Source organism: Erinaceus europaeus, chromosome 12 (genome assembly GCF_950295315.1).
Source record: "Erinaceus europaeus chromosome 12, mEriEur2.1, whole genome shotgun sequence".
Classification (NCBI taxonomy): domain Eukaryota; kingdom Metazoa; phylum Chordata; class Mammalia; order Eulipotyphla; family Erinaceidae; genus Erinaceus; species Erinaceus europaeus.
The window spans coordinates 49,608,794-49,622,549 of record NC_080173.1 but is presented as its reverse complement, the minus strand read 5'-3'; the positions used below and the strand labels follow the sequence as shown (position 1 = coordinate 49,622,549).

Genomic DNA, 13,756 nt, shown 5'->3' with positions numbered 1-13,756 from the left:
TCTTATCGTTCTCTCCCCCTCTCTGTCTTCCCCTCCCCCTCTGTCTTCCCCTCCTCTCTCCATTTCTGTCCTATCGAACCACGACAACAATAATAACTACAAGAACAATAAAAAACAAGGGCAACAAAAGGGGAAATACATTTTTAAAAAGAAGAAGTAGCCTCTGAAACCTTGCTCAGACCACTTTCTTTCAGGGTGTCCAGGGTGGGCGAGCCAAACGCTATTCATCCCAGAGGCAAAGACCTGTTCCAGAGCCCCCAGCCCCTCCTGTTCATATCAGTATCATGGAGGGGCATTACTATGATCCACGTGAGTTGTTTTGTTTGTTTGTTTGTTGTTGTTTTACTGTTGGGGTAACTTGCTTGGTTGTCTGAAGTGAACAGGTGTAAAGTGGCAGGAGACAGACCAGCCTTCTGCCACTATAGTTTATCTTTTGACCGCTCACAGTGGCTATTGGACAGTATGTGGTTGCTGTTTTCTTCATGTGGAAAAATTGAGAACATCTTTTAAAGGGTTTGGGAAACAGAGACTTACTTATGTGATACGATTAGTGAGGTTTTATGAGAGTCCCAATGTGATATCTTACAGTGCAGTTCCAGGGACCAATCTATACCCATGGTGACAGCCCTGCTCCACTGCCTCCTCAGGGCATGATTGTGCAGCCCGAAATGCACCTTCCCCACCCAGGTAAGCTTTGTCTCACTACTTGCTTGCTTCCAGTACATGAGGCTATATGTGGGAAACTTCACAAATTCGATCCTCCTGAACTTTTATACTGCTTGCCTGTGAAGTTGGCCACTCTGCCCTCTGGGGCAACGAACTCCTCTTGGGTCCATCCTGAGGACGGCCATCCTGTTTCTGCTGAGCAGTCCAGCCAGGCTATCCCATGGACGTGATAGTCTCTTCTGTCTCAGTTTTGTTTTGTTTTTCTTTTTTCTTCCTTACACAGGTTTACATCCCCATCAGACACCGGCATCTCTGACCAATCCAGGCCTCTATCCCCCACCGGTGTCCATGTCTCCAGGACAGCCACCACCTCAACAGTTGCTTGCTCCTACTTATTTTTCTGCTCCGGGGGTCATGAACTTTGGTAATCCCAGTTACCCTTATGCTCCAGGGACACTGCCTCCCCCACCACCGCCTCATCTGTATCCTAATACACAGGTAAATTGGCCAGCAAGTACACTTTTCTAAATACAAATCTTTTTTTCTGTTTGTTTTATTGTTTTTGTTTTTGGTCATCACTGGGGCTTCACTGCTCCAGCCCAGCATTTATACCTGCAGATATAAAGACAGAGATAGATAAAAAAAAAAAAAACACCACAGGACTAAAGTTTCTCTCAGAGCGGTAGACACCAGGCTCAAACCTAAGTACAAAAGCCTTTAAATCTTGCAGGAATATAGTATGAGGACCCTGCTCAAGAAATTTGAGGCTGTGAATGATTTGCATGCTAGGATGCTTCTTGGTGGTCAGTAGCAGGAAATGCAGCTTATAATAATGCAGCTTATAATAACAGCTCATCTGTTACTCTTCCATTTCCTCTTTTTTTTTTTTTTCCTCCAGGGTTATTGCTGGGGCTCAGTGCCTGCACCATGAATCCACTGCTCCTGGGGGCCATTTTTTCCCCTTTTTGTGTCCCTTCTTGTTGTAGCTATTATTGTTATTGATGTCGTAAGTTGTTGGATAGGACAGAGAGAAATGGAGAGGGGGGAGAGAGAGAAGACACCTACAGATCTGCTTCACCACTTGTGAAGCAACTCTCCTGCAGATGGGGAGCCGGGGGCTTGAACTGGGATCCTTATGCCAGTCCTTGTGCTTTGCACCACGTACGCTTAACCTACTGTGCTACCGCTCAACCCCCTCTTTTTTTGTTAAATATTTTTATTATTATTGTCTAGAGACAGAAATTGAAAGGCGGGAGTCGGGCTGTAGCGCAGCAGGTTAAGCGCAGGTGGCGCAAAGCACAAGGACCGGCATAAGGATCCCGGTTCGAACCCCGGCTCCCCACCTGCAGGGGAGTCGCTTCACAGGTGGTGAAGCAGGTCTGCAGGTGTCTATCTTTCTCTCCCCCTCTCTGTCTTCCCCTCCTCTCTCCATTTCTCTCTGTCCTATCCAACAACGACAACAACAATAATAACTACAACAATAAAACAACAAGGGCAACAAAAGGGAATAAATAAAATAAATATTAAAAAAAAAAGAAATTGAAAGGGAAGGAGGAGATAGGGAAAGAGACAGCGAGACGCCTGCTGGTTGGCACTAGGGACTTGAATCCAGGTCCTTGTGCGCTATGTATATGTATATATCCCTTAGTATTTTTACATTTTTAGCTAAGAAGATGTTTTCCTGGTCATATTGTTTGGATTGATTCCTCACTTTTTTCTCCTGGTTTACCGGGGTCACAGGCCCCATCACAGGTGTATGGAGGAGTGACCTACTATAACCCCGCCCAGCAACAGGTGCAGCCAAAACCTTCCCCACCGCGGAGAACTTCCCAGCCAGTTACCATCAAGCCCCCACCACCTGAGGTACGAGAGTGACTTTCTATACAGAGGGCACATTCTTTGTCAGTGGGCTTCCCTTTTTCCCTAGAATTTCTTTAGTTTTCTAAGCACATGTTTCTACAGAAAGTGTTTTGATTTTCTTTTTCTTTGTCTTCTTTGTGTTTAACTAATTCCAATTTGATTATTTCAGGTTGTAAGCAGGGGTTCCAGTTAATAGGAGTTTCTGAATATTTTAACTCTAACATATAAAAGTAAGTGCACAAATTATTGTTACTTCTTGCTTAATAAAATCTTACTGCTTTAAATTGTAGTCATGTATACCTTGGGGGAGAGTGTTTCAAGAAATTTGCTTTTTTTTTTTTTATGTGAATGTATTGAACAGTGTTGAATTAGAAATCATCTTTAACTTGGCAGTTTCTTTTGTTGTTTATTTGTTTTTGTTTTTGTTTAATGAGGGAGCCGGAACATCATTCTTGTTCCTGGGATTGACCTCACAACTTTATGGTTGCAAGACTTGTACTTTCCACTGAGCCACTTCCCTGACCATGTGTGAAGAATATTCTTTTTTTTTAAGATTTTACTTGAGGGTCGGGCAATAGCTCAGTGAGTTAAGTGCATGTGGCACAAAGCATAAGGATCCTGGTTCAAGTCCCTGGCTCCCCACCTGCAGGGGAGTTACTTCACGGGTGGTGAAGCATGTCTGCAGGTGTCTTTCTCTCCCCCTCTCTGTCTTCCCCTCCTCTCTCCATTTCTCTCTGTCCTATCCAACAACGACAACTACAACAACAATGGAAAACAAGGGCAACAAAAGGGAAAAATAAATAAATACATTTTAAAAAGATTTTATTTATTAATGAGAAAGATAGGAAGAGAGAGAAAGAATCAGCTATCACTCTGGTACATGTACTGCTGGGGATTAAACTCGGGACTTCACGGTTAAGAATCCAGTGCTGAGAGTTGGGCGGTAGCACAGTGGGTTAAGCACAGGCGGCACAAAGTGCAAGGACCTGTGTAAGGATCTCGGTTCGAGCCCCTGGGTCCCCACCTGCAGGGGAGTCGCTTCATAGGCGGTGAAGCAGGTCTGCAGGTATCTCTCTTTCTCTCCCCCTCTGTCTTCCCCTCCTCTCTCCATTTCTCTCTGTCCTGTCCAACAGCGACAGCATCAATAACAACAACAATAGTAACTACAACAATAAAACAACAAAGGCAACAAAAGAGAATAAAAAAAAAAATCCAGTGCTTTATCCATTGTGCCACCTCCCAGACCACAATAAATAAATTCTTTTTAAAAAATGAGTAGATGCGGAGGTGATTCAGTTGGTACAACACTGGACTGGAATGCCTGAGGTTACCTGTTTAATTCCAGGTACCTCGTGTGCCAGAGTGGTTCTCTAGCTTCTCTCTCTCTCTGCCATGTGAATCAGTCAGCCAATCTATATCTCCCCTATGTAATACATAAAATTAACCTTTAAAATGAATAAACAGGGTGCTGGGTAGTAGTGCAGCAGGTTAAGCGCACATGGCGCAAAGCGCACAGATTGGTACAAGGATCCCAGTTCGAGCCCACAGCTGCCCACCTACAGAGGAGTCACTTCACAGGTGATGAAACAGGTCTGCAGATGTCTATCTTTCTCTCCTCTTCTCCGTCTTCCCCTCTCTTCATTTCTCTCTGTCCTATCCAACAATGACAGCAGTAACAACAATAATAATAACAATAACAATGATAAACAAGGTCAACAAACGGGAAAAAAATAGCCTCCAGGAGCAGTGGATTCATAGTGCAGGCACTGAGCCCCAGAGATAACCCTGGAGACTAAATAAATAAATTTTAAAAAATCATTTTTTAAAAAGTGAATTTGTCATTAAAAAAAAAATGAGGTTGTCGGGCGGGGGTGCAGTGGGTTTAAGTTTACATAGCGCAAAGCACAAGGACCAGTGTAAGGATCCTGGGTCAAGCCCCCGACTCCCCACCTGCAGGGGAGTTGCTTCACAAGCAGTGATGCAGGTATCTATCTTTCTGTCCTGTCTCCCCCTCCTCTCTCCATTTCTCTCTCCTATCCAATAATAACGACATCAATAACAGCAACAGTAATAACTACAACAGTAAAACGAGAGCAACAAAAGGTTATAAATAAATATATATATATATTTTTTTAAGAAAGGAGACATTAACAAAATCATAGGATAAGAGGGGTACAGCTCCACACAATTCCCGCCACCCAATCTATATCCCGTCCCCTTCCCACTAGCTTTCCTATTCTCTATCCCTCTGGGAGCATGGACCCAGGGTCGTTGTGGGTTGCAGAAGGTGGAAGGTCTGGCTTCTGTAATTGCTTCCCCACTGAACATGGGTGTTGACTGGTCTATCCATACTCCCAGTCTGCCTCTCTCTTTCCCTAGTAGGGTGAGTCTCTGGGGAAGCGGAGCTCCAGGACGCATTGGTGGGGTCTTCAGTCCAGGGAAGCCTGGCCGGCATCCTGATGGCATCTGGAACCTGGAGGCTGAAAAGAGAGTTAACATAAAAAGCCAAACAAATTGTTGAAGAATCATGGACCCAAAGGATGGAATAGTGGAGATAAAGTGTTGGGGGGTATAAATAAATATTTTAAAAAATTGATCTTTACTCTTGCCAGCGCTCCACTTTGGTGTTCAGACGCAGGAAAGGTTGCTGCCTGAGGCGGCCATTTTTGCTACCTCCACGTGGCCCAACCTGCTTATCTCGCACCCAAATCTGAGGTGCCTGCACAAATAAAGATTTATGCTCCCTCTTTGCTCCGGACCTCCTCTCTCTTCTCCGCGGCACACAACAACACCGCTCCTGGAGGCCATTTTTCCCCCTTTTGTTGCCCTTGTTGCCGTAGCCTTGTTGAGGTTATTATTATTACCAATGTTGATGTTGTTCATTATTGGATAGGACAGACAGAAATGGAGAGAAGAGGGGGAGACAGAAAGGGGGAGAGAAAGATAGACACCTGCAGACCTGCTTCACCACCTGTGAAGCGACTCCCCTGCAGGTGGGGAGTTGGGTGCTCAAACCAGGATCCTTACTGTTGTATGCTTTACATTGGTTTGTCCTAGCTCTCCCCCACCAAGAGAATTGGATCAGTCCTGCTAGTTTTGCGGGCCTGCTTGGCCCCGCCCCAAGGAACCCCGAGAGAGGGCCAGAGTTCCAGAGTTGGAGAGAGTGGGGGGGGGGCGGAGAGGCAGCAGAGTTCTGCAAAATAAAAAAAAAAAAAAAAAAATTGATCTTTAGTGGCCTGTGAGGTGGCGCAGTGGCTAAAGCACTAGACTGTCAAGCATGATGTCCTGAGTTCGATCCTGGCAGCACATGTACCACAGTGATGGCTGGTTCTTTCTCTCCTCCTATCTTTCTCATGAATAAATAAATACATTCTTTTAAAAATTTTTGATCTTTAAAACAAAGAAAATGAATAAATAAGGGGGCCAGGTGGTGGTTCAACTGATTGAACGAACATGTTACAACGTAACGGATCGGTGTTCAAGCCACTTGTCCCCACCTGCAGGGGGAAAGCTTCACAAGTGGTGAGGCAGAGCTGTACGTGTCTCTGCTCTCTTCTTCTCTATCTCCCCCTTCCTCTCAATTTATGGCTATCCAATAAATTAATAAAGATAATAAATTTTTTTGATGGATAAATAAATAGTTCAGTGGTTAAAAACATAAAAGTAGGACCATCAAGATAGCTCACCTCGGGGGTTGGGCGATGGCAGGCCCGTCTGAGCGCATTTCCACAATACCATGCAGATGGGCCTTGGTTTGAGTTCCTGCTGCCCACCTGCAGGGGGATGCAGGTCTGTAGCTGTCTTGCTTTTTGCTCTCATCTGTATCTCCCCTCCCCTCTGAATTTCTGTCTGTAGATAGCTTACCTGGATGGTGTGCCTGCTTTGTCATACACATTACCCAGGTATGAACCCAGCTGCTGCCACACTGGAGGAAGTTCCAGTGATGTGGTAGCTTTAACATCTCTCCCTTGATCTCTGTCTGAAAAAGTTGACACAGAGCTAAGAAGCCCTGGCAATGACTATATAAATGTCATGGAGGGGGAAGACCATAGATGTTTTGGTTTTGGAACATTAATATACATTGTTCGGAAATGAGACTTTTTAGAAGCAATTTGTAAATGCCCAGAAGTTCCATTAATACTTTGGTGATTATTTCCTTTTCTCCATCCCTGTCAGAACAGCGGAGGTGAGAACCTGGGAGAGACATACAGCTGGCTCTCTGCTACCAGGAAGTCTTCAAAGATAGGTGACTCCTACCAGCAAGCAGTTGAATGAGGAGCCTCCCTGCCTTCCTCTGAGGACAGTCTCTGTTGGAGAAAGGGAGATAAGTGGACTTCCCATCTCCACCCTACCTGAGTTGCATGTGCTCAGAGGAGCACATATCCAGAGAGCCTGGGCTCCTGAGTTTACATCTAGAAGCCCATGACTCTATGGTTCTTCTCTTCTGTTTCTAGGGAAGCTCCTTGCTAATCGCTTATTTTCTAAGATGTTAATTTTTTAAGCTTGGCTTGCTATTCTTAAAGTAGTGTTAATTTTGTTTCTCTCTCTCTCTATGCCTTTAAATGAGACAAGTTCATTCTTCTGGCTTGTTTGCTTCTCTGGTTTCCCTTTTGGCTCTTTGCTGCATCTGAGATAATTGACAGTGTACCAGCTAGTGTCCCCACCAAGTCTACAAAGAGTTGGTCTTTATTGTATATTTGGGGCCTCTTAGTGCTTCTGACACTTTGAAAACATGACTTTCTGAACAGAGTAAATGTCTCAAACCCCATCCTCTACATAATGTGCAGAATGAGGAGAAAAACAGAATTGAAGCCTTTCCTGTCCCCCTGTACTCTGGTAGGCTTCAGTCCTCTGCTGAGGGAAAAATCTACAGCAAGATGAGATGGCAGACCAGATCCTTTTATGAGAAAGGGAGGATGGAATAAGAGCCTTTGCTGCTTAGGGGGATATGTGTTTACATAGTCCTTGGGCTTAGTAAAGTGGGATTTGAGGGTCCTGCTTCTCTTTCTCCCTTCTCCTGCCACACCCCCTTTCCAGTTGCTGTGGACCAATATGTTCCTCAAGAGCAAGCAGTTTACTCTGTTCTTTCCAGTTGCTCTTCTCCATATCTTTCCTGATAACTTAGTGTTTTAGATGTTAACTACCTTATTTCCCCCAAATTCTGCTTCTGTCCTTGCAAGCAGAAGAAATACTGTACTTAAGTATGAAGAAATACTTCAGATCTAAGCCCAGCCACTTGTAACAAGGGCTCTTCCCCTCTTTTATCCCCCATCCATGACACTGAACCACCCTACTGCTGCCTCTGCAGAAAAGATTCTTACTATTGCAACATGTTTATCTGCTAGGGGTAAGTTGACCACTATTTCTGTCTTTTGATAGAATTTGAGAGAGAATGTGGTGGTTGTGTCTCTCCCCAATTAAAGTCACTGTCTATTTCTGTTGCTTCTCTAGCAGCTCACCTATTCTTGAGTCTCACATTTGGGGTGGGAAGAGGGAAAAGGCACTTAAATTATAACCCCAGGAGGAAATAACCAAGAGATTCTTCCAGGGGTAGCAGGTGATTGTGCCTTTTGTAGGCTTTTCCCTTTGCCTTAAACCCGAAGATGTCTCCTCAAGCCTGTGGGCAGCATGCCCAGATTCCCAGACCTTAAAGACACTGTGACAGTTGTCTCTGTGGTCCACTGTTTTGTTGTAAGAACTTTTAGTGTGTTGTTGTTGTTGTTGTTGTTACTGTTTTGAAGGGTGTTTATTTGTGACCAGCATTGTGACTTGGCGGTAATAAAATTTGAACTGTAGACTTGACTCTTACTACCTTTTTTGTTTGTTTTGTCTTGACTTGGGAGGGAAGGAAGAGAACTCTCTGGTTCTCCAAAGTCAGTCACAACTCCAGCCAGCTCAGATTTGTTAAAGTGGAAGCCCAGAGAGGTAGTGAGCCCAAAAGTATGTTTGCACTCTCCATACATTTTTTTTTTAATTTCTTTATTGGGGAATTAATGCTTTACATTCAACAGTAAATACAGTAGTTTGTACATGCATAACATTTCCCAGTTTTCCATATAACAATCTCCATACATTATTTAATTGCTTAAGGGGCCAGGTGGTGACACACTTGGTTAAGCGCACACATTACATTATTTAATTGCCATATTACACACCAAACAACATCATGTAGTTTCTTTTTATTTTTTGCCTCCAGGGTATCGCTGGGACTTGGTGCCTCCACTATGAATCCACTGCTCCTGGCAGCCATTTTTCATTTTTATTAGATAGAACAGAGAGAAATTGAGAGGGGAGAAGAAGATACAGAGAGACATCTGTACACCTGCTTCACCACTTGTGAAGCGACCCCTCTGCAGGTGGGTAAACCAGGGACTTGAACCAGGATCTTTGCACAGACCCTTGAACTTCGTACTATGTGCGTTTAACCCGTTGTGGTACCACCCGGCTCAACATAGTTTCTTAAGAGTGGAAGTTGCGGAAGTTGGGCAGTAGCGCAGCAGGTTAAACACACGGCACAAAGCGCAAGGGCCAGCATAAGGATCCCAGATCGAGCCCCAGCTCCCCACCTGCAGGAAGTCGCTTCGCAAGCAGTGAAGCAGGTCTATAGGTGTCTATCTTTCTCTCCTCCTCTCTGTCTTCCCCTCCTCCCTCCATTTCTCTGTCTATCCCACAACAGCTATGACAACAACTATAAGCACAACAACAAGGGCAACAAAATGGGGAAAAATAGCCTCCAGGAGCAGTGGTTTCATAGTGCAGGCACCAAGCCCTAGCAATAACCCTGGAGGCAAAAAAAAAAGTGGAAGTTGCAGTGATAGAACTAGTGAGATAACTGCTTACCTACATAAACACCTAGTATCTCTTATCCTACCTTTGTGTTTGGCAAGTAGTTTCTCAGCTTAGTGGGTCAAGTGTCAATACAACTACCAGGCCTTGAATGAAAGAGGAGACAAAGTAGCTGGCTTTCTTAGGTAGACACACTGGCACTGAAATAACAAGAACTGCAGTCTGAGAAGCTGCAATTACCCTTACAACAAGTGAAAAGGAGCAGCAATTAAAAGGCCACCATCTGTGACTCATGCTGCTGGTTATCTAGGCCACATGACTTCTGGTGAGCACACGGCAGTTGAGTAGACTGTTTATTCCTCCAGGTCCTGAATGGAATGTTTTTCACTGCAGAGATTGTACCCTGTTTGGGAGAACATTGAATTTAATGGGGAGCTGGCAGTATCTGCTAGGGTTCTACATATCTTTGTACATTGCGATCATGGGCTATAAGGGACTTTTTTTTTTTTTTAACCAGACCACTGCTTATCTCTGGCTTATAACGGGTGTTGGGGATTCAATCTGGGACTTGAGAGCCTCAGGCATGAAAGTCTCTTTGCATAACCATTATGCTATACCTCCACCCTTTTTTAAAATTTATTACCTTTATTTATTGGATAGAGACAACCAGAAATCGAGAGGGTAGGGGAGATAGATAGGGAAAGAGAAAGAGAGGCACCTGCAGCCCTGCTTCCCCACTTGCAAAGCTTTCCCTCTGCAGGTGGGGACTGGGGGCTCGAACCCAGGTCCTTGAGCACTGTAACATGTGCACTCAACCAGGTGCGCCGCCACCCGGTCCCAGGGATATCTTATGACAGGTGGCTTTTATGCCTGGTGCTCCAAGACTCCAGGTTCAATCCGTGGAACTACCACTGAGCTGAATAGTGCTCTAGTAAAAGAAGAATAAAAATAAATGACAGCCAGGGCTTCATGCTCATCTCTTGATAACAGTTGGAAGAACATGACTTCTGACACACACATCTCAATTGCTTTTCAAGTCATGTCAGTATATAACTATGGGCCTGGTCTCCTTGGGGTCATGCAAAGAATGTCAGTCAATGGGGACAGCAAAGGGGAGAAGGGACTTCTGGCAGGGGAGATAAGCATGTTAAAGATGTTCCCCTCACCCCTGCTTCTTGTTTCCCCAGTCCTACAGTTAGATCCCATTGCTCGTTCTGTGTTGCCCTGGTAACCATCTTAGAAGAAACTCAAGCTCAGCAAAGCCACCAAGTTCTCTTTGCCTCCTACCTTCAGTGGGCATGTTGAAGGGGAATGTCAGGGCCAGCTCTGGGCGGCTCTGCCCAGTCTCTGGTTCGTGGGTGTGGGTACTCAGTTAAAGCTGTTAGTCCCATCTCCCAGTTACTCCTATCTCTCCCCTTTCTCAATTCCTCCCACTTGCAGGATGACCACACCCTCTGCTACTTTGTGGGTAGTTAAGAACAGTGAAGGCTGGATGGTGGTACACCTGGTTGAGTACACATGTAGCAATGCATAAGGACTGGTTTTGAGTTCCCAGTCCTCACCTATGGGGTGGGGGTTGGCGGGGGGCTGTGAGTGATAAAGCAAGGCTGCAGGTGTCTCTCTGTCTCTCTCTTTTTTTTTTTTGCCTCCAGGGTTATTGCTGGGACTCAGTGCCTGCACCACGAATCCACTGCTCCTAGAGGCTTTTCCCTTTTCTTGCCCTTGTTGTCTTATCATTGTTGTTAATATTATTGTTGTCCTTGTTGTAGGATAGGACAGAGAGAAATGGAGAGAGGGGGAGAGAAAGATAGACACCTGCAGACCTGCTTCACCGCTTGTGAAGCGACTCCCCTGCAGGTGGGGATCCGGGAGCTCGAACCGGGGTCCTTATGCTGGTCCTTGTGCTTTGCACCACGTGCGCTTAACCCGCTGCACTACTACCCGGCCCCCTCTCTATCTTCCCTCTACCCTCTTGATTTCTGGCTGTCTATCCAATAAAGACAATAATAATAATAATATAACAGTGAGGACTCAGAATCCCAAGGTCATCTTCCAGCATCTGCAGCCCAGTTGGGTTATTCTCTAAAACAGTTTTTTTTTCTTGTCTTTTTAAAATATGTATTTAATAGATACAGAGAAATGAGGGAAGGAGACATAGTGATGGAGAAAAACACTTGCAGCAATCTTCACAGCTTACAAAGCTTACCCCCTGCAGCAGAGACTGGGGGCTTAAGCCTGAGTCTTGGTACATGGTAGCTAGCATGTGCAATCAGCTAGGGTACACCACCACTCAGCCCCCAGATTGATTGACTAGAGATAACCACAGCATCTCTCTGGCACATGCAATGCTGTCAAATGCTTTGACACTCAAACACTTTACCTGCTGCGCCACCTCCTAGGCCACTAAAGCAGTGATTTTCAAATAGTCTTGGTCATTTGAATCAATTGGGGATAAACTTTGACCTCACTTCAGATCTGATTTAGTTGATTTGGAGTGTGCCCTGGGTATCAGTATTTTCCCCTCAATGACAATGTGCAGTCAAGTTGAAAGTGCTGCTAGCTTTCCTCTTCAATTGAAAGGCCTTGAACTGAGAGGCTGTGTCCCGTCCCGCGGGACCTTCAACGTGGGTTAACCTAGGAGAGGGAGTGAGGACAAGGAAAGAAGGGAGAGGGAAGGGGACAAGACACGTGAGAGAAATGACAAGGAAAGGGGTGAGGGAAGAGGACAAGACACGCGAGAGAAATGAGACAAGTCAAGATTCTGATCAAGTCTGTTTATTAGCACCAAAGATGCTGTTTTTAAGGCCAGGACAAGGGGGGAGTTAGCAGCTGGGGGCTGTTGATTGAAGTGGTGTGTTGTCATGGTAATCAGCATTATCTGGAAGGTCCTGGGTGATTCATGGGGGGTTTAGAATTGGGAGACAGGAACTTATCTGTGAACAAAGACTCTAAGGTGTAAAGAAGCAGGAACTTAACTTTTAAGCAAGGCTGTCTGTGAACAAAGACTGTGGTCATGCCAGTAGCAACCTTGAGGGCACATGTGGCTCCCCACAAGGCTGAGTACTGGTACACCCAGTATAGTCACATTTTACCATGCTTAATGACCCAGGGTTCAAGCCCCCATCCCCATTTTACAAGTGTTGGAATAAGACTGCAGGTGTCTGTCTCCATCTATTAAAAAAAAATGGGGAGTTGGGCGGTAGCACAGCAGGTTAAGTGCATGTGGCGCAAAGTGCAACGACCAGTGTAAGGATCCCGGTTCGAGCCCCCGGCTCCCCACCTGCAGGGGAGTCGCTTCACAGGCGGTGAAGCTGGTCTGCAGGTGTCTTATCTTTCTCTCCCCTTCTCTGTCTTCCTCTCCTCTCTCCATTTCTCTTTGTCCTATCTAACAACGATGACATCAATAACAATAACAACTACAACCAAAAAAGACAACAAAGGCAACAAAAGGGAAAATAAATAATATTTTTTTAAATGGGGGCAGGGTAATGGTTATGCAGACACTCTTGGCTGGGGGTAGATAGTGTAATGGTTATGTAAAGAGACTCTCATGCCTGAGGCTCCAAAGTCCCAGGTTCAATCCTCCACACCACCATAAGCCAGAGCTGTGCAGTGCTCTGGTGTTTGTCTTTCTCTGCATTTCTCTAAAAAATACTTAAAAGAACTATCAAAAAAAAAAAAAGAGAGAGAGAGAGACGCTCATGCATGAGGCTCCGAAGTCCCAGGTTCAGTCCTCACACCACCATATGCCAAAGGTGAGCGGTGCTCTGGTAGAAAAAAAAAAGTTCAACAATTTGTTTGGCTTTGTATGTTAACTCTCTTTTCAGCCACCAGGTTCCAGATGCTAGCATGATGCTGACCAGACTTCCCTGGACAGACAACCCCACCAATGTGTTCTGGAGCTCCACTTCCCCAGAGCCTCACCTTACTAGGGAAAGAGAGAAGGCAGGCTGGGAGTATGGATCAACCAGTCAATGCCCATGTTCAGTGGGGAAGCAGTTACCTTCTACCTTCTGCATCCCACAATGACCTTGGGTTCATACTCCCAGAGGGATAAAGAATAGGAAAGCTATCAGGGGAGGGGATGGGATACGGAGATCTGGTGCTGGGAATGGTGTGGAGTTGTACGCCTCTTATTCTATGATTTTGTTAATGTCTCCTTTTTTTTTTTCCCTCCAGGGTTATTGCTGGGCTTGGTGCCTGCACCATGAATCCACCGCTCCTGGAGGCCATTTTCCCCCTTTTGTTGCCCTTGTTGTTGCAGCCTCGTGGTTATTATCATTGCCATTGTTGATGCTGTTCGTTGTTGGACAGGACAGAGAGAAATGGAGAGAGGAGGGGAAGACAGAGGGGGAGAGAAAGATAGACACCTGCAGACCTGCTTCACCGCCTGTGAAGCGACTCCCCTGCAGGTGGGGAGCCAGGGGCTCGAACCGGGATCCTT

At 45.4% G+C, this 13,756-nt stretch overlaps 1 protein-coding gene across 1 annotated transcript in view; it reads left to right on the top strand.

Moving 5' to 3' along the window:
* CASC3 (CASC3 exon junction complex subunit) overlaps positions 1–8,328 on the top strand; it is a 30,743-nt gene extending 22,415 nt beyond the window's left edge. Inside the window, exons 9-14 of the mRNA XM_007531027.3 lie at positions 195–309; positions 589–687; positions 950–1,164; positions 2,407–2,529; positions 2,696–2,756; positions 6,703–8,328. Of these exons, the coding sequence (XP_007531089.2) occupies positions 195–309; positions 589–687; positions 950–1,164; positions 2,407–2,529; positions 2,696–2,719 (576 nt within the window). The 3' untranslated portion in view covers positions 2,720–2,756; positions 6,703–8,328. The remainder of the gene's footprint in view (positions 1–194; positions 310–588; positions 688–949; positions 1,165–2,406; positions 2,530–2,695; positions 2,757–6,702) is intronic.
* The last annotated feature ends 5,428 nt before the right edge of the window (positions 8,329–13,756 follow it).